The sequence below is a fragment of the Plasmodium relictum genome, assembly GCF_900005765.1.
Source record: "Plasmodium relictum strain SGS1 genome assembly, chromosome: 2".
In the NCBI taxonomy this organism is placed as follows: Eukaryota; Apicomplexa; class Aconoidasida; order Haemosporida; family Plasmodiidae; genus Plasmodium; species Plasmodium relictum.
In genome coordinates, this window is record NC_041680.1 from 402,035 (window position 1) to 428,131 (window position 26,097).

General features: G+C 18.8%; 6 protein-coding genes and 1 non-coding gene across 7 annotated transcripts; 2 read left to right on the plus strand and 5 right to left on the minus strand.

Moving 5' to 3' along the window:
• Positions 1-1,369: 1,369 nt before the first annotated feature.
• On the plus strand, positions 1,370-1,606 carry PRELSG_0212200. Its single transcript, XR_003699256.1, has one exon.
• A 1,482-nt stretch (positions 1,607-3,088) lies between these two features.
• On the minus strand, positions 3,089-4,687 carry NPT1 (novel putative transporter 1, putative; the record flags this gene model as incomplete). Its single annotated transcript, XM_028679911.1, has 1 exon — positions 3,089-4,687. One exon carries the CDS (start codon positions 4,685-4,687, stop codon positions 3,089-3,091), a length of 1,599 nt encoding a protein of 532 aa, XP_028535583.1.
• Positions 4,688-6,905: 2,218 nt separating this feature from the next.
• PRELSG_0212400 (transporter, putative) lies at positions 6,906-8,753 on the minus strand (the record flags this gene model as incomplete). The annotated part of the gene is made up of 1 exon (XM_028679912.1): positions 6,906-8,753. The coding sequence occupies one exon, from the start codon at positions 8,751-8,753 to the stop codon at positions 6,906-6,908; it is 1,848 nt and encodes a 615-aa protein (XP_028535584.1).
• Positions 8,754-9,554: 801 nt separating this feature from the next.
• Positions 9,555-13,049, minus strand: PRELSG_0212500 (conserved Plasmodium protein, unknown function; the record flags this gene model as incomplete). The annotated part of the gene is made up of 1 exon (XM_028679913.1): positions 9,555-13,049. The coding sequence occupies one exon, from the start codon at positions 13,047-13,049 to the stop codon at positions 9,555-9,557; it is 3,495 nt and encodes a 1,164-aa protein (XP_028535585.1).
• Positions 13,050-13,542: 493 nt separating this feature from the next.
• PRELSG_0212600 (conserved Plasmodium protein, unknown function) lies at positions 13,543-14,337 on the plus strand (the record flags this gene model as incomplete). The annotated part of the gene is made up of 1 exon (XM_028679914.1): positions 13,543-14,337. The coding sequence occupies one exon, from the start codon at positions 13,543-13,545 to the stop codon at positions 14,335-14,337; it is 795 nt and encodes a 264-aa protein (XP_028535586.1).
• A 674-nt stretch (positions 14,338-15,011) lies between these two features.
• Positions 15,012-16,460, minus strand: LytB (4-hydroxy-3-methylbut-2-enyl diphosphate reductase, putative; the record flags this gene model as incomplete). The annotated part of the gene is made up of 1 exon (XM_028679916.1): positions 15,012-16,460. The coding sequence occupies one exon, from the start codon at positions 16,458-16,460 to the stop codon at positions 15,012-15,014; it is 1,449 nt and encodes a 482-aa protein (XP_028535587.1).
• A 567-nt stretch (positions 16,461-17,027) lies between these two features.
• UBP1 (ubiquitin carboxyl-terminal hydrolase 1, putative) lies at positions 17,028-25,686 on the minus strand (the record flags this gene model as incomplete). Its single annotated transcript, XM_028679917.1, has 3 exons — positions 17,028-17,367; positions 17,495-19,943; positions 20,040-25,686. The coding sequence occupies 3 exons, from the start codon at positions 25,684-25,686 to the stop codon at positions 17,028-17,030; spliced, it is 8,436 nt and encodes a 2,811-aa protein (XP_028535588.1).
• Positions 25,687-26,097: the final 411 nt, after the last annotated feature.

The following is a 26,097-nucleotide window of genomic DNA, read 5'->3' on the forward strand; positions in this document are numbered from 1 at the left end:
TAAATATTTGTAAAGTGAAATAAAAAATAAAAAAAAGAGCATAAATAATATCAATTATTTATAGAGAATAAAAAATAAGTATTTATGTTAAAGAAAAAAAAGTTATCACAATTTAAAATGTAAATATTTTTTTTTATATCTTGTAAATCTTTTACTAAATTTCTTCATTAAAACATAAATTTATATTATTCTTGTATACATTAAAAAGGATTAAAAAAAAATATCACTTGTGTTAATACATATGCACTTATGATACTTTTAAAGTGAAAAAATTTTAAAATACAACACTTTTTTAATTACATGCAATATTTTTTTTTTATTTCCTCTTTATATATATATAATTGTTATTTTTGTTTATTTTTTTTTTTTTTATATTTTTTTATATTTAATTATATATATATATTTTTTTATATTTAATTATATATATATATTTTTTTTTTATTTATATATATATATATATATATATTTTTATTTTTTTTTTTTATTTATGTATATAAATATATTTTTTTTTTTATTTTATATTCTCTTTTTATATATTTTTTTTTATTTAATTTTATATATATATTTATATGTGTATTTATTTTTTATGTTTTATGTATTTTTTTTTTTTTTTTTTTTTTTTTTTTTTTTTTTTTTTTTTTTTTTTTTTTTTTTTTTTTTTTTTTTTTTTTTTTTTTTTGTATATATATATATATTCTTTTTTCATTTTGTATTTTTTTTATTTATGTATACTAATATTCATTGAGTAAATATAATTTCTTAAAGCATATTTTTTTAAATTAAAGTTATATACATAAACATGTATTATTAATAATGGTTTAATTCTTTGTTGCATAATTTATATTAAGTTTAAATATTAAAACTTATTTTTATTTTTTTTTTTTGTAAATTTGATTTTTATAGTTAAATATAAAAATTGTTTTTATTTATTATTATTTTTTTTTTTACTAAGTTATTTATAATTTTATTCTTTGAAAAAAAAAAAAAAAAAAATGACACTAAAGAATGTAACACTAATATCCTTTTAATAGTTTTGATATCATGTAAAATAAATGTTATTTCATACCTATGAATAATGAAGAGGAATATGATAAATATAACAAGTAATTGAAAGAATTTTTATTATTTCTTATAATTAATAAAATGGAAAACAAGAAGTTTAAGAAATGCTATTTCATATGAAAAAGTAACTTTATTTTGAATTGGATAGAAAAATACCTATTTTAATAATATACCTGTGTGATTATGTATTTTAAATGAAGTAGAAAAATATATAAGGGATTTTGATAAAAATAAAAATAATTTTTTTTCTTGAAAGTTGAAAATTCAAATGATTACATATACTGTTGTGTAATTTGTATATATATATATATTGGATAAATTTAACATAGTAATGTTACTTGCAGAAAATATACAGAAAATTTTTTTTTTGAGAAATTTTCATTTATTCTGTTGGGAAAGTCCCCGAGATAAACGATTATTATTATAAAAGTTTTTTTAGGAAAGCTAATAACTTAATAAGTTATTTATCTTATAAATTCTTTGTAAATTATTGATTATATACAAAGTTATATTTAAAATGCGAGTTAAATGTAACATGTGCCTTTAGGCATCACAGAATGGGGCTTATACATATGTTAAATTTACCCATTATATATATATATGTGTAGGAAAGTGTTATTTTTATTTTTATTTTTTTTTTTTGAACATTTTATAATATTTATTCTTTTTTACTTTTATGTTTTATATTAATACTTGTTCAATTTTAAAAAACTTATTAAACCTATTGACTAACATGTTATTTTAACAACTTAAAATTAGATATAAAAAATATATAAAATTCTTGTAAATTTTATTTTTTTATTAATATTTTTTCATAGAATATGGGGAGATTTTATATAATTATCAATTTACATTTTCTAGCACTTTATATAAAATTTAATTCAGTTCTCTATTTACTAAATTTTAATTGAAAAGAAAATAATCGTTCTATTTTTTTTTTTTTTTACAGTATCGTATCTTTTAAATAACTAGGAACAATATTTTTATTCATAAATTTTTTTAAATTTTAATTTATATTTTTGTCTTCACTAAGATGTTCTTTCATATACATTGATAAATTGTCACGTATTATTTCTTTATAAAAATTCAGCTAATAGTATTGATGGAATTATATTCAGTATTGTAATATATATTTTTTATTTATTTATTTTATATTCAAGCAAAAATATTTTTTATATTCAAAAGAATGAGAATAAAAATTCATTTCTTAGATAATTTTTAAATTATGATAAACTCCATTTTAATTTGCATTTTTATAAAAAATTATTGTAAATTTTATTTTTTATGCTTCATATATATAATCGTATAACTTTACTAATCCACCATAAGAGTTTCACTAATTACCTTCATTTTATCAAAAATTTATTTTTCCCTTAATATATAAAAAATTTTGCGAGTTTTTTTTTTTTTTATAGAATGTAATATGTATTATTTTTATGTATCATTTTTTAATATTTAATGTTATTTTAAAAATAATTTAAATAATCATTGTAATATTAAGGGAAAGCTCCAGTATTAAGGTTTAAAAAAAGAAAAAAAAAAAAAAAAACAATAAAATTACAAAATCTACAATTTTACAAATATAAAAATAACAATTTAAACAACACTTTTAAAAAGATTAAGTATGAAATAAAGAAAATATTAAAAAAAAAAAAATTAAAATTGTAATATAATTGCGGATTAAATAGCACAATTATGTTAATTATGCTAAAAAATCTTTAAAAATTAAATCATTATTAAAAAATCATTAAAAAAAAGTGTTGTACTATATATATATATATATATATATATATATATATATATATATATATATATATATATATAGATAAACAGATAAATAGATAGATATAAAAATTACTCTAATGTTCCTTAAATTTTTTTATACAAATATATATTTTTATATAGACTAAAATAATGCTATATTTATAACAAAATATATATGTATGAATGATAACTCAATAAATGGAGTAATATTAATGTCTATATTATCATCTTAATTAACAAATATATAAATCCCATAATAAAATTAACTTTCCGTTAAGTTATTGTTTTCTCCTATATTTTCAATGGATCGTTCATATTTTCTAACATATAATATACTTAAAGGAAGAAACATAATCATAAATGAGGCAACTAAAAGTAAGGAAACATTAGTAGGGTCAATGTTTGAATTATTTTGATTTATGGCAGAATCATAAAGATTATTACAAATTAAAGAAAATGTACCCCCACACAAACTAGCAAATCCAAGTAATTTTCCAAAAACAATAGATGGAAAAGAATTTTGAATGAAGCAATAAATTTGGCTAGTATACATACTAGTAACACACATATAAAGAAAAACAGAAATTAATCCTGCGAGTTTGTGTTTAATTAAAGCAGTAAGATGCATAAGCGCTGAAAATGCATTCATAATTAAAATAATTAAAGCAGCTCCATATTTATTTACAAATCTTCCAAATATAATACAAGGTATAGAAGAAGCAGGTAATAAAATATTAATAATGTTTATAATAGATCTATCATAGCTAAAATATGTTTCATTAACCATTCCATAAAAAACGCATGAAATATTAAATAAAACAAAATAAGAAATAACGCATACACCAGGATAACTTACTAATATTCTAAAAAATAATTTTATACTTTTCATGTGGAAATCTTTACTTTCCATAATGCTCTTTGATGAATTCATCGTACTTTCATTACTAATATTATTAGTTTTATTTTTCATTTTTTCAAAATCGTTTTCCATTTCATAAATTGATTGGCTGCCACTATGTTCTTTGTTCATTTTATCTAATGATTCAATATATCCTAATTCTATTTCATTAATATTATTATGTTTTATTACCGCATCGTCTTTCAGATTTTGTACTTTTTCATTATCCTTTTCTAAATAATAATCTAATCCTTTAAATGGTTTTAATGGCAATAAGAATATTGCAACTAATAGACAAGGCACAAGAATAACAAAAATGTAACCATAACAAATATAAGAAAATGAAATATTAGAAATATTGTTATAAATTATATTTAATGTTGCAGGAACAGCAAAACTTAATGAAGCTGCTGCTCCAACAACTGTTAAAATAAAAGTAGATGCATCTGGATATAAATTTGCAACAGTAAGAATAGGTATGAAAGCTGTATCTGCTCCTAATCCTAAAAATATAAATCCAATAAGAGTTGTATCTACAGTTGTGCTTTCAATTGATAAAAGAATCCAGCAAATAATATTAAACAGTTGTCCTAAAATTGCTGTAAATTTAGGTCCAATGTGATCAAATAAAAATCCGCAAAAAACCGAAGTTGTAAAATGTATAGCTATAGTCATTGGTAATAAATTATTTATTCTTTTATATTGTGGAGTTAATGTTATGTCACTATACTGATCTACATTTAAATATTCATATTTTCTAGCTTTTAATAATAAATTTCTGACTGCACTCCAATCAAAATATATACATGCAGAGGTTGCTGTATATATTACTATTATAATTAACAAATAAAACCGGCTTATATTTAATGGGGTTTTTTGCTTAGCTCCTGGCAATTCTGGATCAGACTTTAGCCATAATCCTTTTACTCCCTTGATGAACTTATCATATAAAGATTCTTTCATTGTTTTTTTTAATTTAGTTTTAAACTATACGTAATCACGTATCAATTTTTTTTAATTAAAAAAAATATGACTAAATAACAGAAAATGTTACAACTTGTAAAAAAAAAAAAAAAATGAAATAATGTAATTTAAAAATATATATAATTAAATTTAAAAAGAAAAAATCGTTACAAGATGTAAGAAAAAAAAATAATAAATTAAGGAAAAAAAAATTAAAAATTTTTAATTTTTATGAGGTTGTTCTATTTTTATTTATTCAAGAAAATAATGAAATTATAATATTTTCAAAAAATAAATGCATATATAAATATATTTATTTATATTTATTAATACAGATATAATATTCTTCCTGCATTCAATAAAAAATTTTGATTTTTTGTTTTGGGTTTATTTTTTGTGTTTGCAATTTTTGTTTTTTTTTTTATAAATTTTTTTTTTTTTAATTATTATATTTTATTTATTTTTTTTTTAATATTTCATGATAGTATTTTGTAAAAAATAATTAAGTTGTAATAATACATATTATGTATATATAATATATATATATGATAAATCGAATGGTCTTATGAAATATTAAAGTAAAAACTACATTTAAATATTTCAAATAAATTATATTTTAAGGTAAATTTTATAAATTTTTTTAATGTTACAAGAAATTTTTTATTTAAAACATATTATATTTTTATTGAAATTTTTATGAATATATATAATTGTAAATGTTACATAAATTGCTCCACTACATATCAACGTTGATAGCAATGAATAGTCTATTATTCAGTATATTTCACCTTTTTTAACTTTTTTATTTGCATATATATTTTTTATATTAGTATAATACTTTTTTGTACACAAATTTTCATTTTATCTTCCAATTTTATTTTTACATGTGAAAAATATATATACATATATATAGAAGGATTTGCCTTTACACTTACATGCATAAATCTAAATGTTTAAGTGTAGTAGTAGATTCTCGTATATATATTCTCTCTTATGTTTGCATTATTGAAGTATTATTCCTATAAATGAAATAATATTTTTTATGAATTTTTATATAGAAATAAGTAATAATAAGATTTAAAATCACTATATATATGATGAGTTATTCATCTTTGTAACTATTCACCAATTTGTAAGACTTCAAAAATATATATATTTCTTAAATTCTTATATAAACATAAAATATATATTTTATTTTATTTGCATTTACCTGTCTTGTAGTTGATATGGAAAAAGAAAAAAAACAAGTACAACAAATTATTAGAAATATATACCTCTTACACTTTTGATCAAAATAGAACAAAAGTTCATGATATATGCATCCTTGAATTTTATAATTTAAAAAAAAAACAAAAGATATAGTATAATATAAAATATACGAAAAAAAAAAAATTTTTTTTTTTTGTTTTCTACTAAATGCATTAAAATAAACTTAAAAAAAACAAGGTATACCCTAATTTTAATTTCACCATGTAAATATAATAAAATAGCATGCAATAAGATAAAAAAAAAAAATAATGTTTCTAATGGTATTTTTTACATTATAATTTTTCTATTTTTCACTTTATGTATTTTTATTATATTTTATTAAAATAATAATTAATTAAATTTATAATTTTATGATTATAAATTTTCCCAAAAGTTTTCTATTAACAAAATAATTTTATGTATTTTGTTAATAAATATTACTATATATTTTATTTTTTTTAATAAATAAATCCAGCTAATGAGCTATTCTCACTAAAAAAATATATTTTATTTTTTTTTTATTTTCTCTTTTATCTAACTATTCATTATTTTCTATAATTTCTCTCATGCAAAAATACAATTGTTTTTTTTGTTATTATTGATTTATTTGATACACTTTTACTAGGTATTTAGTTCATATTTTAATGACTTTATTTTAGCAAGTGCACAATAGAAAATCAATAAATTTATCAATATTCTATTAATAATTAATAGTTTCTAATTTTTTATATGTATAAATTAAATGTATTCCTTTTTATTTGCCTCAAATTTTAATTAAAAAATTTTTTTTTAGTAACTACTTATTAAAAATTATTAAGAACATATATTGAAGTAATTTTTTTTTAAATTTTGAGAATCCTAGAATCGTTTAATATTTATATTCTCGCTATACGAAAATATATTTGATTTTATTTATTTATATTTTTTTTTTTTTTTTTTTTTTTATAAATAATATTTTAAACTTGAATATTTATAAATTTAACATTTCCTTTCTATTTTCCTTATAAATATAAAACAGGAGAGGAAATGTAGAAATTAAAAGTACAATAACAATATATGCAAAAGGATTAGGATCATTATTGTTATAATCTACAATATAATAATTATAAATAGGTATGTTTAATAAAGATAATAAGCCACTTATCATACTAGTAGTTCCAGCAATTTTTCCAAAATGGCACTTTGGAAACATAAGTTGAATATAGCAATAAAGCTGTGTAGTATAACATCCAGTTACAATTAAATAACAAAAAGAACTAAAATAAGCAAAAATTTTTAATTTTAAAACAGCAAATGTGTACATGAATATATTACTCATCAGTAAACAAAATATTATAGGAAGTATATGAATTTTTCGAATTAAAAATCCCAATAAAGCACAAGGAAAGACTGATAAAGGGCCAAATATTTTAAGTAAATTTTGTATATCATTGTAGTCTTTAAAAAATAATTTAGCACATTCATTATAATTTACTAAAGATAAATTAAATATGGTAAAATAATAGCAAATACTTATATATTTTAAGGAAAAGAATATCAATTTAATTTCTTGCCAATAGTTACTTAGGATGCTGTACTTGTGTTTTTTCTTTTTTTCTATATTGTCTTCTTCATTTTTAGGTGTACTTTTTCTTTTTTCAACGTCATCCTCTGAAAAATTTTCATTAATTTTACTACTTTCTATTTTATCTTTTCTTCTTAAAATTATGCTTTGTGAAACGGATAAATTTATTTGTTCATTAAAATCTTTATCTTCAGATAATGAATGTAATTTTTTTTCTTTTTCTATTTCTTGAAATAAATTTTCTTTCCCTAAATAATTTTTTTTTTCTTCATATTCCAACAATTGATTATCCTCATTTTTTTTACTGTTTTCATTTTTCAATTTTATCATGTCTAAAGTATTACTATTTCTAACAAAGTCTTTTATTTTTTCTTTTTCTTGATGATTTTCTCTACCTAATGAATTATTTTGATTTTCTGTAGTATCAGTTTTAGAATTATTTGACTTTACGTCTCCCATATGATATGAAAGGACATAACTTTCTAGTTCTTGGATAGTAGTATTACGAGTTTTTATATTTTCTTCTGTGGGAGTTTGTATATGTTTCCACGGAAGAAAAATTAGTAAAACAAAGAAAAAGGGGACTAAAATAATAATACAATATAAAAAGCAAATTAACTGAAAAGAATTTGAATCATTATCTTTAGAAAATAATTCTAAAAATATTGGTATGGAAAAACTTAAAGAAGCGCAGCATCCTAATATAACAGTATAAACAGTATGATGTTTAGGAAATAAATAAATTAAATTAAGAATAGGAATAAAAGTGGAATCACAAGATAATCCTAAAAATATACCACCAAAAATTATACTATTGTTTCCTTCTCCTTGTAATCCAATTAAAATCCAAGAAAGTATATTAAAACTATGTCCAATCAATGCTGTAATTTTCGGTCCACAATAATCAAAAAAAATACCGGATATAGCTGACATAATAAAATTAGAACAAAGAATAATTGGATACAAAGATTGAACCTTTTTATCTTGTTCTTCACAACTATACTTTTGAGTGCTTTCATTTTTTATATTTTTATTTTGTTCATTACAATAATTTATGTATACATTTCCACTATAAAAAAAGTCTGATAAAGATATCCAATTAAAAAATATTCCTACGCATGTCGTTATATAGATACAGAATAATGTAAATATTAAATATTTTTGTGTAATTGATAATTTATTTATATCTATACTTTTTATAAAATATTTTTTAAAAAAGTTCTCCTTTCCTCTTTCATTTTGTAAAAATACCATTTTAAGTAATATATATATATGTGCATATATATATGTAAATATTTTTTCTTCTTAACGTAAATATTAATAATTTTTTAATTTTTGTGTTTTATTTTTTTTTTCCCCCCCCCCTAAACTCTTTTTCTCCCTTATTTTTTTTTTTTTTAAAGTTTTAACTTAATTCTTTAATATAACTCCAATCAAATCCTGAATATTACCCATTCAGCTTTTTGTAATTCATTATTTTATAAACAAATATATATATATATATATATATATATATATGTATATGTAAATTATTTCTTCTTTATAAATTTATTTTAGACAATATCACTTCTATTAAAAATATGTAAATGTAAATAAAAATTAATTTACCTTATAGTTTACACATATTTAAAATATTAATTCAGACAGTTTTTTCTTTTTAATAATTAGGAGATTTAATATGCAATAAAAAAAAAAATGAATACTTATTTTATATATGACTAGATTTCATCGAACCAAATATGTGGCATACGCATGCATACAAACCTCCTTTTATGGGATATACATTAAGAAAATTTTAACTCAAAAAAAAAAAAAAATACATATATAACATATATGCGTATAGATTCTTTTAAAACATATTTATTATAATTTTTTTTTTTTTAAACAAAAATAACTAAATTTTTCTTAATGAAAAAAAAAAAAAAATCGAAAAATTTATAAAAAAATATAAACAAAAATACTCAAAAAAAGGCTTAAGGAAAAATTTAATGTGTAAAATTAACATATGTATATTTATATGTTTTTTTTTTTCTAAAATATTAATTCTTTTTCTCTCTACAGTTCATTTTTTTTCAATATAATTTGTAATTTTTTAAAGGATTCAGATTGTAAAAAAAAAAACCAAGGTATTGATATAAATTTCAGTTGGTATAAAACTTGCATTAAATTATTACGAAATATTGTTCTTCCATTTTTCATTAAAAATATATTATTATACTTTAACTCATAGTTATTTTCATTGGATATATTATAATGATATATTCCGTCAATTTCCAACAGTAAAAATGGTTTATTATTTCTATAAAGTAAAAAATCAACTATTATGCCATATTTTAAAGAATATTCTGATTTATACATTATTCTTTTTTTATTAAAATAGTTAGAAATTTTATATTGAAAACTAGATATATTTATTTTTTTTTGTAAATTGATGTTATTTTTTATTGCCTCTTTTAGTATGCTATATGGAATATAAAAAGTAACAGGGACATTTAAATGATTTTTTAAATTATTTTTCTTATAATATAAATTTAAACCTAACATTATTTGATATACTATATTACGTTCTTCTTCATTCAAAATAATTTTATTCTTGAATATCTTTTTTAGTAGTAAACAAATTTTCAGAAATGTAATTTTTGAACTTTCAAGAAAAAAACTGCTTAAAACTAAAGGCCATATACATTTAATTAGTTTATTATATATTTCCTCCTTTGAATTATTATTATTAACACCTAAAAAATTATTTAAATCATTAAAAAAATCATAATTTTCATCAAATGTGTTATAAACTATGCTCTTATTAAAATCACTAATGATATTTCCTTCATTTAATCTATATTCTTCAATAAAAGATAACTCATTATTATTAATACTACTATTTTTATATAACATCATTGTTTCTACCTTTTTATTCTTTTTTTCATTATTATTTAAATCATATTTAATATTGTTAACTAGAGTTATTCTTTGTTCTTCCCTATTTTTTATTTCTTTAAATAACATATTTAAAATAAAATTAAAGAAAGATTTATTTATAATATTAAAATGATATGATATAAAAGTAATAGCGCACATATTATTAATATCAACTGCTAAAGAAGTAATAAAAACATCAAGTAAATATAAAAACAGTTTCTTATGTATCATATTGTTTTTATAGTGTAATAAAAAAATTTGAGCAATAGTTTGTACTTTTATATTCTTTTTTCCTTCTTTCCTTAATAAATACCAAAATTTTTCATAAAATAAACTGTATTTTTCTATAGATAAAGCATTTATGCTATTAACTAAAGAAAAATAAAAATTAACTAAACCTTGTAGAGAATTAATTTCTTCTTTTCTTAAAAATATAATATCTGATAATTTGTATAATTGATTAAATAATTTATTTTTCATATTATATAACTCCAATATAATTTCTTTTTTTTTTTTTTTTTCATTATTCTCTTTAATTTTATCTATATAGTAATCATCATTTTTAAGAGTGTTAGAAGTATAAAATAAATTGTTAGTATTACTATTGTATTTTACATTTTTCGACTGATACTGTTTAATAATATAACTATATATTGAATAGAAAATCATTATTAGTTGCTTTATTTCAATAATCTTATGATTCTCTATAATAAAATTAAATAATTTTTCTAAAATAAGTAAATTATTGTATTCTAAAATTAGCAAATTTCTCTTAACTAAAATAATATTTTGGATATTTTTCAAGTTAAAAAAATATTCATTCTTAACTATATTATGAACAAAAAAATGTATAAATTTTTCGTAAAAATATTTAACATTCGCTAAGCCTATCAAAACATCAACGCAATTCCTTATTTCCGATATGCTAATATTTTTTTCATCATATTTATTATCTTTTCTTTCTTCTATATATTTCATATTCATTATAAAATTATTGCTTCCCTGATATCTCGAAATGTTATTAGTAGAAATGTTTTTTAAAATATCTTCTTTTATTTTTGTTTTATTCTCTCTATTTAAATTATTATCTAATTTATTTTCTCTACAGTTATCTATTTTGTATGTGTTTACTATATTTGATGATAATTTAAATGAATCATATTTTTTAAAATTTTTCATATAGTTTTTGCTGTATGAAATATTTGTATCAGAATTTTTAACCTTACTTAAATTATAATTTTTATCTAAAATATTTATGCTATTATGAAATTCAAATAAATCAGTCAACTTATTAATATCTACGTAATTTATTTTATATAAAAAGCATTCAATTAAAATTTTATATAAGTTATTATTCATAATTTTGATTCTTGAAAAATCTCTTATTAAAGAGGAAATGTCTCTTTTACTCCCATTATGAAGCCATAAGTTAAAATTTTTAATTGAATTTTTTTTTAAAACATATTTAGAAAAATTTGTGTCATTTATATAAAATTCATCTAGTAATAATAAATTAAAGTTAAATATAATTTCATTTTGTATATAAATTTGTTCATATAATAATAAATTAACAATAATTGATATAAGCTTATCTGCATTTCTTATATTATAGTTTACTATTATATTTATTAATCTACACAACTCAAAAATAGAAAAATCATAAATATTCTGATTAGAATGAAATTTATTTAATAATATATTACTAATTAATATTTTTATATTATAATTCATATTTTTATTAGAGTATTCTAAGAAATTAATAGTTGTCTTAACATCTAGATTAATACATTTTAACTTTTCTATAATATAATATTGTAATGAGTTAAATACGTTCATAAATATATTTTTTTTATAAATACTGAAAAAACAGTTTTTATTTTTCAAACTATATACATTATTGCTATCATTAAATTTATTATTTTTTGCTTTTTTTTTTCTTTGCTGTTTATTTTTTTCTTCTTTATTTACTTTTTTCTCATCCTTAAATTTACTTTTATAATTATATAAATAATTCATAAAATCCTCATCTTTATAAAACTTACCATCGTTAATTTCATTTATATCATTGTTATTTATTCTAATGGATAGAACTGAAAAAATAAACTGTTTTAGATTAATATAAGTGTTATTGTATTGTAAATCTTTTTCTTTAATAACTGAATTAGCAATGTAAACGAAAAGATATTTCAAATTTAAGATTATTTCATTGTTCATTAATTTCTTTTTTTCTAAAAAATTTATGGTTTTAGATATAGACCAAAGATATCCAATAAGATATTTTTCTTTTAAATATAATAAAATATTTAAATTATTTTTTAAATGAAGAATTATATCAATAAAATTATATATAACTATTTCATTATTTTCAATTGATTTTACATCTTTAATTATACCTATAATATCATTTTTTAACTTTTCTATATTTATTTTATTCTTTTTTAAATCTCCATAAACCAAATCCTTATTTTCTACATTATTTTCTTTATAAATTTTTTTTTCTTCTTTTTCTGAATTATTTAAGAAATATGTTTTATTAGAATAAAATTTACAAAGAATTAATTTCCTTCGTTCTTTGTAAAAAAAAATGTTGTTCACATTTTTAAAAAAATAGTTTATTTTTAATTTTATCATAATCATAAACTTCCATTATGCTTTTGAAATAAATATATAATCACTGAAAATTTTTGTTTTTATATAAACAAATATAAAATTTAAAAAAGGAGAAAAAGGAATACTGATTTTCATTGGTTTTAATAGATATAAACTATTATTATATTTGTTATTAAAAAAATTTATCTCTTTAATTTTTTCATTTTTTTTTTTTTTTGTAATTTTATCTAATGATGTAAAAGCTAAATAATTCAAAAATATAAAATTAAAAAATGCATAACTTTGTATGTTGTTAAGAAAAATATATATATATATAATTATTAATATTCACTCAAAATATTTATATGCATATATATGTATTTTTCTGAAGTGTTTTAATTTTTTTCATCAGGATGAACATTAAATTCTTTTCAACGAAAATAATTAATTACTATATTTTTATTATTTTTTTTTTTTAAATTACTTTTACTTTAAATTTAAATGGTTTATACAATTTAGTTCAGAAAAGAAAATTATGTTTATACAATATATCTCCAGAAAAAAATATATAACATACATTATTTATATAATATTTTTAAAGCAAATTAGAATTATTTACATGAATAAAGTTACATACTATTTGAAAAATAAAAATTTATTTTTTATAAAAAGTAATTTTTTTTTTTTTAAAGAGAAAAGAAAGATATATTTAAAGAAGTACGAAATGGATTTTTGTGAAGTAGATTTGGATGAATTTTGTTACAAACAGTTTGATAAAACAAAAAAATCCTGTTCTTATATTCCATATAATAAAACGGAATTTATTGAAAAAGTAAATGAATTAATAAAAGAAAAAAAGATTAAAGTTGTACCAGGCTATGCAGGTTTTTGTAAGCATATATTTATTGAAAATTTTACTGATGCAACAATTGAAACAATAGAAATTACTGATAAAAATAGAGACTTAATAAAAACAGATTATATATCTAGAAGAGATAATGAATTGCCTGTATTAATTAGATGGATATCAAAAAAAGATATAACAGATATAAGGAAAGCAAAATATTTAGATTTAATTTTATACTCAAGAGAACAAATAGAAAAAGAAAATAAAGAAACAAAAATTATTCCACATAAAAAATCAAACTGTTTATATTCGATAATTTGTATAAAACCTCAAGATGAAGATTATGAATTACCTATGACCCCAATTACTATGCTAAGAAATACTTTAATAACTGAAGGAGGAAGTGGTATTAATTTAAATCGTGAGAAATATTTAGAATCAGTTAAATATTGGAGGCATCATGTATCAATCATAGACAATTAATTTTTGATTTATAAAGAAAAAAAATAAATAAAAATTTATTTAAAAATATTTCTATAAAAGTTTTGGCATTATATAAGAATAACAAGTTAAATTTTTTTAAATAAACTAAAATTTTGTGTTTTATGTTAAAAAAATTAAAATATGTAAAATAGAACAATCAAATTCTTAAAAAAATGTATTGATAAATTCTCTAAAATTAGTTAAAAATAATAATTTAAATAAATGAAAAATAAATATTTTTGATTATAAACAAGAAAATTATTTCAATAAAACTTATAAATATAGGAATTATATGAATAATAATTCATATTAATAGCTTTTTAAAAAAAACATCATGTGATTTTCATAAAAAATATGTTTATATACATATATATATATAAATATACAAAATTACTATGATAAAATCTATAACTTTTTTATTAAATTAAAATTCATAGATTTTTAATGCATACATAAGGATATTGTTTTAATGGTTATATTATCAAAATTAGCAATATGCATTAATATCCCTAAATTATTGTAATTTTAATATTTCTGTAATTGTTCATTTCCTTTTAATTATTCTTAATTACTTTATAGTCCATTTTTTTATATCATGAATTTTTATTTTCCTAAATATAATACTTTTTTTTTTTTTTTTTGAGATAAATAGAACTATTTAAAAATATTCTTTATTAATTTGTTTCATCTTGTTTTTTTTCTTTTATATAATCTAAAAGGTTCTTAGGTAGTTTCCATTTGGGTACGGTTTCCTTAACTCCATCAAAAATTTTTAATTTATAAATGAAAGGGGGATTAGTCAAGACTTGTACGAATTTTTGTGTTTCTACTTCGGGAGTTGAAGCAGCAGAAGTTAAAGCTATTTTTTTAACATTTTTAAGGATATCAAAATTAAAATCATCAACCGTATTAACTAATACAGCTGAAACATTTCTTATTTGTGATGAATAAACCAATTTCTTTGCATTTGAAGATGACTGACTTCCAACAACAATTGTTAAATCACATTCTGTACAAATTTGATTAAGAGCTCTTTGTCTATTCGTTGTTGCATAACAAATAGAACCGCTTGGAATTGTTTGTATTTGAGGATATTTTTCTTTTAATTTTTTTACAATTAATGCACAATCATCCATACTTAATGTTGTTTGTGTAACATAAAATAACTTTTCGTTTTGTGGGAAATTTAATTTTTCTACATCTTCTACTTTTTCAACAATATGTGTACATTCAGGTGCTTCATTGTAAGTACCTACAACTTCTACGTGATTTTTATGGCCAATCAATATAATTTTATATCCTTCTTTAGATTTCATCTGAACATATACATGAACTTTATTAACTAATGGGCAAGTTGCATCAATTTCAATTAGTTTTTTTTTTTTAGCTAATTCTCTTATCTGTGGACTGATTCCATGTGCTGAATAAATTAAAATGCTTCCATCAGGGACTTCATTTACATCCTCGATAAATATAGCTCCTTTTTTTTCCAGATCACTGCAAACTATATCATTATGAACAATTTTATGTTTCACGTAAATTTTAGTATTAAACAATTTTAAGCATTCCTCCACTGTTTCTATTGCTCTACTAACCCCTTTACAAAACCCTCTTGGGTTTATTAAATATAATATCTTTTCGTCATTATTAATTATATTTTCTTTTCCTTTATCTGTATTATTATTTTCATTTATAGAATTTACTTCTTGTTCATTACTTTTTTCGCACATTCCTAGACGTTTCATTTCATTAACATTTATTTTTTCATGTGCTTTTTTATTACTAAACCTTCTTGCATTGAAAAAACTTTCATTTTGAATTAATTTACTATTATTTAATTTTAGTTTATAATATAGAAAAGCATAATTTATTAGTTTTGCATCATTCTTTCTAAAATTTACAAAGGTTTCCATATTCCTAGTCTTAAAAGTAGCCAATGGTATTTTATGGGGAATTCCTAATAATTTTAATGGGTTTTTCATTGTATATTTAATTTTATTTGCATTTATTAAAATTACTAAACATTTGAAGAATAAAATCAGAAATAATTTGAGGGAGTATTTTGAACAAGGAATATGAAGTGGAAACAACTTTTTTAAAATGGGAAATAAAGCGTAGTACATTCTAAATTATATTTATTTCTATATTTATTCGTAATTTTAAATTTAAAATGTTATACAAAATTTATCATAAGAAAAAATTGTTTCTTTTCTTATTAATGAAATATTTTAAAATTTTTTACTTTCAAAACAAAATATACATTATATATAAAGTAGATTAAAAAAAAAAACAAATAAATCGGCAATTAAAAAAAAATTTTAAATATGTATTCATATTTTTTTTTTTTTATAATTTAACTTCAGGCTTAAATTTATTACCAAAAAAAAAAAAAAAAACATGCAATGTAAAAAAAATGTAATTAAAAATAATATAAATGTAAATAATAAATATTTAATTAAAAACACTAAATTGTTTATACAATAATTAAAATATTTAACAATAAAAAAAAAAAAGTAAAAATCAAAACATATGAATACTAATAATCAAATTATAAGAAAAAATAGATAAAATCTTACATATTAGTTACAATTATTATTATTATAATTATTGCTATTATAGTTATGATAGATTAAAAAACAAAACTGGACAAAAAAAATGAATACAAAAAAAAAAATATATATATATATATATTAAAAATGCAAAGCAGGAGAAGTAGGTGCTTGCTTACATCGATAAAATAAAACATAAGGTGTATGATCATTTGATATATCCTCTGAAATATCATTTATTAGTCTTGAATTTACTTTAGTAACAGTTGAATCATCCATTTGATACCATTCATTTTTATTTTTTTTTCTATGTTCAGATTTTTTTCCAATAAAATAATAATGACCTGATGATGCTGATACCCCCCCATGTATTATTCCTCCATATAATTTATAATCAAAATTATTTACAATTATTTTTGAATTTATTTTCACATGAGTTTTTATCTTTTTTTTTTCATTAGATGTAAAAGACCAGTTATATCTATAAAAATACATACATTTGTTTATAATAAAATAACAAAAAATAAAATTATATATATATATACAATTGTACTATTAATACTATTTAAAAAATTGTGATAATTGTTACTGCTTTTTCTTTTTTTTACCTATTTAATATCAAAATAAGATGACAAGGAGGTGATAAAATTTCATTCCATTTTAAAGCATTTCTTCTTTTATTACATTTAGAGCATTTGTATTTGTTACTGCCATATATTTTTTCTTTCTGAACAAAAGTATCGAAAAACTTTTGTATTGACAAGTCCTCAGTAGTATGCATGGGAACAGGAAATGATAAATCATGTATAATTTCTTCTTTTTTTGAAATATAAAGACATTTTTGGCATTGGACTTTCTGAACTATAACTCCAGAAAAAATTAATCTTAAAAATTCTTTATCTGACCCTCCTAATTTATCAAATATATACCTAAACACTTCAGTTACATCTTGCTGCTTTTTGTTACTAAGTTCACTTGGAAGGATATTTAATACTTGCTCAGTAGATATGTATGGTTTATTCGTAATTGTCATTTTTTTAAAAAAACTTTTTAATTCTTCTAAAAAGTGCTCTGATTCTTCAGTTGGTGCTCCTTTACATATTTCCTCTTTATTTAATGCTTGGTGTTGGTCTTTTTTTTTGTTTCCGCTAATTTTAAATAAAAATAAGTTAACTATAAAAGATACGGTGCTATATAATGCTTGTAATAAACTGTTCAGGTAACATGTGTTTCCTAAATTTTTTAGTCCAACAGGGGGATGTTGCATTTCTCTTTTTTTCATTTTTTTCAATTCTGATTTATCAATACGTAGCATTAAATATTTTTTTTTTTTTTTCTTTTCGCTTCTTTCTTTTTTTTTCTTTTTATTATCAAAAAAATTTTCTTCCAAAAAATCACTACTAAATTTTATTTCATTATAATTATCATTTAATGCATGGCTTTTCGAATAATTCTTTTCTGTCTGAATACTATAATTTTCGTTCGTTATAGGACTAGTATAAAAAAATTCATCGTTTTTTTTGTGTGCTTTTATATTTTCTAAATTACAATCTATATTATTAGGATTATTTAAGTATTCATTATATTTGTTTATACTTTTATTGAATCCATTATTTTGAGATATTGGCTCCCTAAAAAAATAATCCAATGATGGCTTTAATATATTTGAAGGACTATCATCTTGATTAAAAAATGAATATGATGTATTTCTACTTTTTTTTTTATTATAATATATATCTGAACAATTTTTAAATATATCATTGTTAACGTTATCGTAAATATCATATCTTGGTGATGATACTTTTACTTTAGGCAAGTTTTCAGAAGCAAAACTATTCTCATTTAGTTCATTGTACAGTGGTACACATTCGTTATTCAATTTTAATCCCTGTATATTGTTTTTCTCTTCACAATTTTTCATATTAGAAATATTTTTTTTTGATAAAAAATGATCATCTCCTAACTTACTGAAACCTAAATTCGTTGCATAGTCTTTAACGTTGTTATTCTCTAATGTATTCTTGTTAACACTATTATGTTCACCTTTATAATTTTTAAATAAATGATTATTAGCAATGTGTTTTTCTGAATCCCTTTTATTAAAAAAAAACTGAAAATCTGAATAAGAATTATTATTCATTTTTTCTAAGTTTTCTTCTGAACGTTTCTTTAATGAATAATTTTTTTTTGATTTTAATTTTTCATTTTTTAAATTTTCTTCAAAAAAAATATCAACATCATATTTATTATTAATACTATTAAATTTATTACTTACTTCATTATTTATATTATAAATTTTATTGCTAATATTATTACTAAAATTCTTATTTACCCTACTATCTATATTGTCAAATTTATTGTCCCTGCTGTTTTTTGTGTCGACGAAATAATTATTCTTATTAGAATAATAATTATTGCCAAGATTTATATTGATATCTTTGAGATTTCTCATTTTTTTCTCTTCCTCTTTTAGGAAAATATCATTTTTAAAATTATTTTTTTCACTTTTGATATTGTTATTTTCATCAAATGGCGAGATATTAGATAAAGAGGATAAATGATTGCAGTTTATCGGGTTGCTGACTACGCTAGAATTATGTATTTCTTTTATGTTATTGGAATTATTATAGATATTATAATTACTAATATTTGATTCATTATTATCATTCTGAATATTTTCTAAATCTTTTATAATTTCTTTAATTAAACTCATAATTTCATAATCGATTTCATGCTCAATAAATCTCCATAAAAAAAAATATTTTTTGAAAAATGGAATGAAATATACTAAAACTACATATGAATATTTAAAAGTTTTCAGACCCAATATTTTATGATTTAAGAAATAATGAAATTGTTTTAAACATGACTTTGCATTTAAAAGACAAGAAATTCTACATACCACAATTTTTATACAAATACCTAAAAAAATTAAATTTTCTATTTCATTATTACCACTCATAAAATTACTGCATTCCCTGTTATTTTGCAAAGTTAAATTACATGATAATACACTACTATTTATATTTTCATTAGTATAATCATTACTTTTCCATTCTGAAAAAAAAAAAAAAAAAAAAAAGTGGAATAATATATCATTAAAATACTAATTTTTTCATATTACTATATATATATGCATATTTATTTTGCTACCATTTATTTTTTCACAATTATGATCATTATTAAATAAGTATCCATTGAAATATATATCAAAATAGTTTTCTCTTTTTATCTCATTGTTTACAAAGTCATTAAAATTAAAATTATTTATAATGTTTTCAATATCAAAAAGATTTAAATATTCATTTTCTTCTTTAATTTCTTCTTTATTCATAGTGTTAGTAACTAAAAAATCCTCTTTAGATGAAGTATAAGAAATATTTTTATGAGAAATCACGTTTTTCTTTTTTTTATCCTTAGTATTGTTACAATGATCAGGCAAAAACTTTTTTTTTAAATTTAACTTCATTTTCTCCTTCATATCATTATTTAAACAAATATATTCATAAAATGTTTTTAAAAAAATAAGCATGAAATCATAATAGTAATATTCATTTTTTTGAAAAAAAGTGAAATGACTTATTTTTTTCGTGTCCCAAAATAAAATGCACATGATGTTCCAAATAGATATAAATTGATTAAAATTAATTTTATGATTTTGAAAAAATTTTTTTGAATAATTCATTAATTCATCGGGCTCTATTAAATATAAGGTATATATAATATCATTTGAACAATTCTCTTTATATTTAATTAAAAAATTCAGAAAATAAGTAAAGCATATTTTGGATAAATTAGGATTATGTTCTTTTTCTGCTCTTAATAAAAAAAATAAATTTTTTTTTTTATTCAAATCGTCTTTTTTATTATTTATCCAATTATATATTAATTTAACGAAGGATTTTTTCGGTTTCGAAGACGGTATATTACACCATATAGAAACAACTAAATCTCGAATTTTTGTAGAGCTAATTTTATTAACATTTTTTTCTTTTTCATTTTTTAAACAAATTTTTAATAATATTTTACATTCATTATAGCCTACATATTTTAAATTTTCTAAATTTTTCCAAAATGTATAAAAGTCTTTTTCAACATCAGAAAATTCGCAAAAAAAATTATCAGATGAATCAATGTTTGAATTATAGCCTTCAAAAAAATTATCAAAATTTTTATTTTTCATTATTATTACTTTTTTTTTACCTTTATAAAAATTGTTAGAATACAGCTTTTTTTTATATTTCTTTTCGTTCATATTTTTTAAGCTTTCTTTATATACCTCATTATTCATATTATCCTTCAAATAATTTTTTTTAAAACATTTTTTATAATATTCATTTGAATATGTTGCATTTGAAAATTTATATTTATAAAAAAGATATGTTTTAAGAAACCATTCTGCGTATCTGAAATCTATCTTATCGTTAAATATATAAATTAAATCATCTGGTTTAAAATTCTTTTCAAATGTTTCATTATCTAAAATGAATATATAAAATAGGCTAACTATACATGTATTATATAATTGAGGATAGATATATAAAATATTTAATACTTCATTCATTATATATTTTTTTTCTTCATATGACGAATAAAATAATAATTTTCTAATCTTATCAATTTTTTCCTCATTATTTAACTCTAATGATAATAATATGTTTTTAATATTTTTAAAATTTTTTGTACTAATGTCATTTTTATCAACATCATCATTGATATCCTTATTATTATTATTATTATTATTATTGTTATTGTTATTATTATTATTATTAATATTATTATTATTATTAATATTATTATTATTATTAATATTATTATTGTTATTATTATTATTATTAATAATATTATTATAATTATTATTATTATTATTATTATCATCATCGTCATTATTATTATTATTATTATTATTATTATTATTATCATCATCGTCATTATTATTATTATTAAGAATTTTATTTTTATTACTAATAATATCTTGATCACTGACATTATAATTGTAATTATTATTACTATCATTACTACTATTATTAATGTTCTCCTTACCTTCATTGATGAAATTGTTATAAAAATTAATAACTTCATTATTTTTTTTATGAAAGCCTAAAAAATCATCTATTTTACTACTTCCAATGTTTTTATAATTAATTTTATTAGGATCATCATATGTATTTTTTTTTTCTATTTTTATGTCAATATCACCTCTTTCATCAGTTTTATCTGAAATATCTCCTTTTATAACAAAATTTGACATACTATTTTTTTTTTCTTTTATTCCTTTTATGTGAAAAAAATTATTATTTGAAAAAAATTCATCTAAATTATTTTTATTCCATTGAGAATTATCATTTATCAAATTATTATTATTTTTTTTATATTGATTTCTAATTTTTTCTTGTTTTGTATCATTTTTTTTTATGTTGTTAAAATATATATTACTCATTTTTAAATTATTTTCTTCTAAATTAGTTTGTTTTCCTTCATTATTTTCATAATCATACCCTTTTAAGTTAGGAGAAAGTGATTTTTTTTCATATCCTTGATCATTGATTTTGAAACAAGTTTCTTCTTCTTTAACATTACTCTGCCTTTTTTTATTTTTTTCTTCAGAAGCATGTCTTGTATATATTTCTTTTTTTTTTTCTAAATTTTCATTTTTTAAAAAGTCATCTTGTAATGGTTCATTTTTTGATATTTCTATTTCCAAATTTGCATCTTCGTCTATTTTCATTTTTGAAATATTTTGGGAATTTTGCTTTTCCTTTTTTTCTTTTTCTTTTTCTTTTTCTTTTTTTTTCTCTTTTACCATAGTTTCTTTTAATAAACTATATTCCTTTTTCTTTTTTTTTGAAACATTATTTTCTATTATTGAATTAAAAAATTCGTTAACATTTTCATCTTTATTTTCTTCTTTAAAATCTTTGTTGAATTTTTTTATCTCTTCTACTCCTAATTCTTCACCTTTTATATTTTCTTCTGTTTCTTCGCCTTCTTCAGTGTTGTCTGTTTTAAAATATTTAAATATATTTCTATTATCATTTTCTTTATTTTTTTTTTCTAGAATAGAATTAAAATTGTTATTATTATAATTTAATATATATTGCTCTTTTGAAATATTATAACTTTTAAATTTTTCTTCAACAGGGAAATTTGTTTTTTTTCTATACCTCAAATTCTTTTTTTTTTTAATTAGTCCATTATTCATTTGGCCTTTTTTTTCTTTATTTTTCTTTATTTTTTTATTATCCTCATCATTACTCTTAATATTATTATCACCGCTAATATTACTATTTTCTGTTGTGAAATCCTCGTCGATTAACTCTTGAGTACTTTTTCTTTTTTTTTTATATTCATTCTTGTTTGGAATATCATTATCTGTAAAATCGCGTTGATCATTTATTGAAAACATTGAATTCTTATCAATAAAATAAGAATCATTGAAATAGTTTGAAATGTGTTCACTCATTTTTTTTTTTTTTTTTTTTTGTTCTTCATATGTATGATCTTTAAAAAAATTTCGATTAAAAGTTAAGCTAGAATCATTCAAGTTGTGCTCATTACTCATTTTTGTTTTAGACACTTTTTTGGAATTTATTGTTTCATTTTCACAATTATTATCATTGTAAAATATTTTATTACAACTATTTGAAATGCAAAAAGATTTACTCATTTCTGAATTAAATTTACCTCTACTTTTTGACGTTATATTATAAAAGTTTAATGAACTCGGAAAAGTATCTAATTTTTTAAAATTATAATGATACGATTCGCTATGATCCCCAAGTTTAATATTATGCGAATATTTATTTCTCTTGGTCATTAGCTTTATTTGCTTAGACTTACTATTATCTTCCTTTTTTTTTTTTTTTTTTTTTAAAAATGAATTACTTTCTTTATGTGAACTTCTTTCAGTATATCCCTGACTGAATTTAAAAGTGTCATTGCTGATTACACTATATAGTCTTTGTGATTCATTTATTTGATTTAAGTTGTTATCATAATTAAAATTATCTAAGGATTCAAATTTACTACTTTTTTTATTTATTTCAAAAGTATCTATATCTTCGGTATTTATATAATTAATAAAAATTTTCTTAGAATTATTTTCATGAGAAGAAGAGAATAACTTATTAATATTATTTTCTATTAAAGTATTTTCATTTTTAAAATTTTTTTCATCTAGATTTTCATTTATATTGGAAAAGGGACTATAATGATCATCTATTTTATTCTTATAAGAAAATAAAGATTGAAGATTTTTATATTCTTTAACAAAACTTTCATAAACATTATCTTTAATAGATAAATTTTCATTTATATATATATTTTTTTTTTTCTCTAATGATAATTCGTTATCATCATTCTCTTTATTAGAGTAATCATACGTGCAATAATTAAGTAATTTATCATTATTTTTTTCATTAATATTTTTTTTTTTTTTTTTTTTTTTTGAATCAAATTTTGATATATTTTTTTCGTAATTAGAATATTCACTTGAATTGTCATCACCTTTCAATGATTCATTCCATGATTCGTTATCAAGTGTATTCATTTTATGTTTATCATACTGAATATGACTTTTATAATCATTTCCACTATGGTTATTCTTATACTTATTTTGTTTATCATATGAATGTGTTTTCTTTTTTTTTTCTTTATTTAATTTTTTTATATCATTTAAAGAAGATGGCTCTTTATTTGTAGATAAACTATCTTCATTATGAGAATTTATTTCCACATTATTTTTTAAATCATCATTTGAAATATCACTCATATGTTTATCCATATCATTAATATTAAAGAATGAACTAAATTTTTTTTCTTCACTTATGCTAGATGATTTTTTTTTCATTTTATTAAAATTGTCTACATTGCTTATTTTTTTATAAGAATCATTATATTCCTTCAATCTTTTTTTTTTGTCATATTTATTATATTCAAACAAAATATCACTTTTTTTTTTCTTTTTTTTTTTCTTCTTCTTAATAGAACTCTGTAATTCATTTAAGTTTACTTGATTTATTTCTGAATATAAATTTTTAGTTTTGTTACTTATTAAATCTTCATATTCATAATTATAAACATCACCAATATACTTTTCTTCATTATATAAAGGCATTTCATTTCTTTTTTCTTCTGATTTTTTTTCATCTTTCTCTTGTTTATTTTCTACTTTTTCATCCTCATCACCTTTATTTCCTTTTACTTTATTCTCATTTTCATCTTTTTCATCTTCTTTTTCACTTTCATCTTCCTTTACGTCTTTATTTTCTTCTTTTATATATTCTTCTTCTTTGTCTTCATCTTCATTTTCATAATGGTTTTTTTTATCTTCCATGTAATTATATCTGTTTATTCTTTCATTTTCACTTTTTAATATATCTAAATCATTAAGTTTATTAACATTGTAGTTTAACATATTTATGACTTCATGTTTTGAATTATCTTTTTTTTCTTTCTCTTTAATTTTTATTATATCTTTAAAGAAGTCTTCTTGATTATGTTTTATTTGTGTAAACGTGTAATTATTTCTATATTCAAAATTTTTTAAATTATATAAATTTAATTTTATATTGTTTTGGTTAATTTTTTTTCGTAATTTTTCCTTTTTTTTTTTTTTTAATTTATATATGAACGCATCACGTTCATTATTAGAGCATAAACTAAAGTAGTTATTTATTAAATTTAATTTTTTTTCATTATTAAAATTACTTAATAATATTGAGTCAATTACTTTTATATTCTTTTTTAATCTGTCATTTTTTTTTAATTTATTATAGTCTAGATATTTTTTATTTTGCATTTTTTTTTTTTTTAATTGTGGTATTCATTGTATTTAGTTAAATCAAAAAAAAAAAAAAAAAAAAAAAATTTCTACAATATGTATATATATTTCCTTAATAATATCAAATAATATTAAAAGTTAAAGTGGTCATTGTATAAATAAATAAGTTTATATTTATGATATTAAAAACATAAACAAAAAAGAGGAATTTTTTTTTTTTTCTTATTACTAATTTAAGAACTATAATATATTATAAATTTATCTTTTCGCTTTTTTAAATATTCCTTAAAAAATTAGATTATTATTTTTCTATATAACAAATTCATCACATGGAATAAAAATAAAGTAAATTAGTTTATTTCTAAGAGAAATTGCACACGTTTCACTAAGAAATAAAATTTATTCAAAATTATTAATTTTAATTTTAAA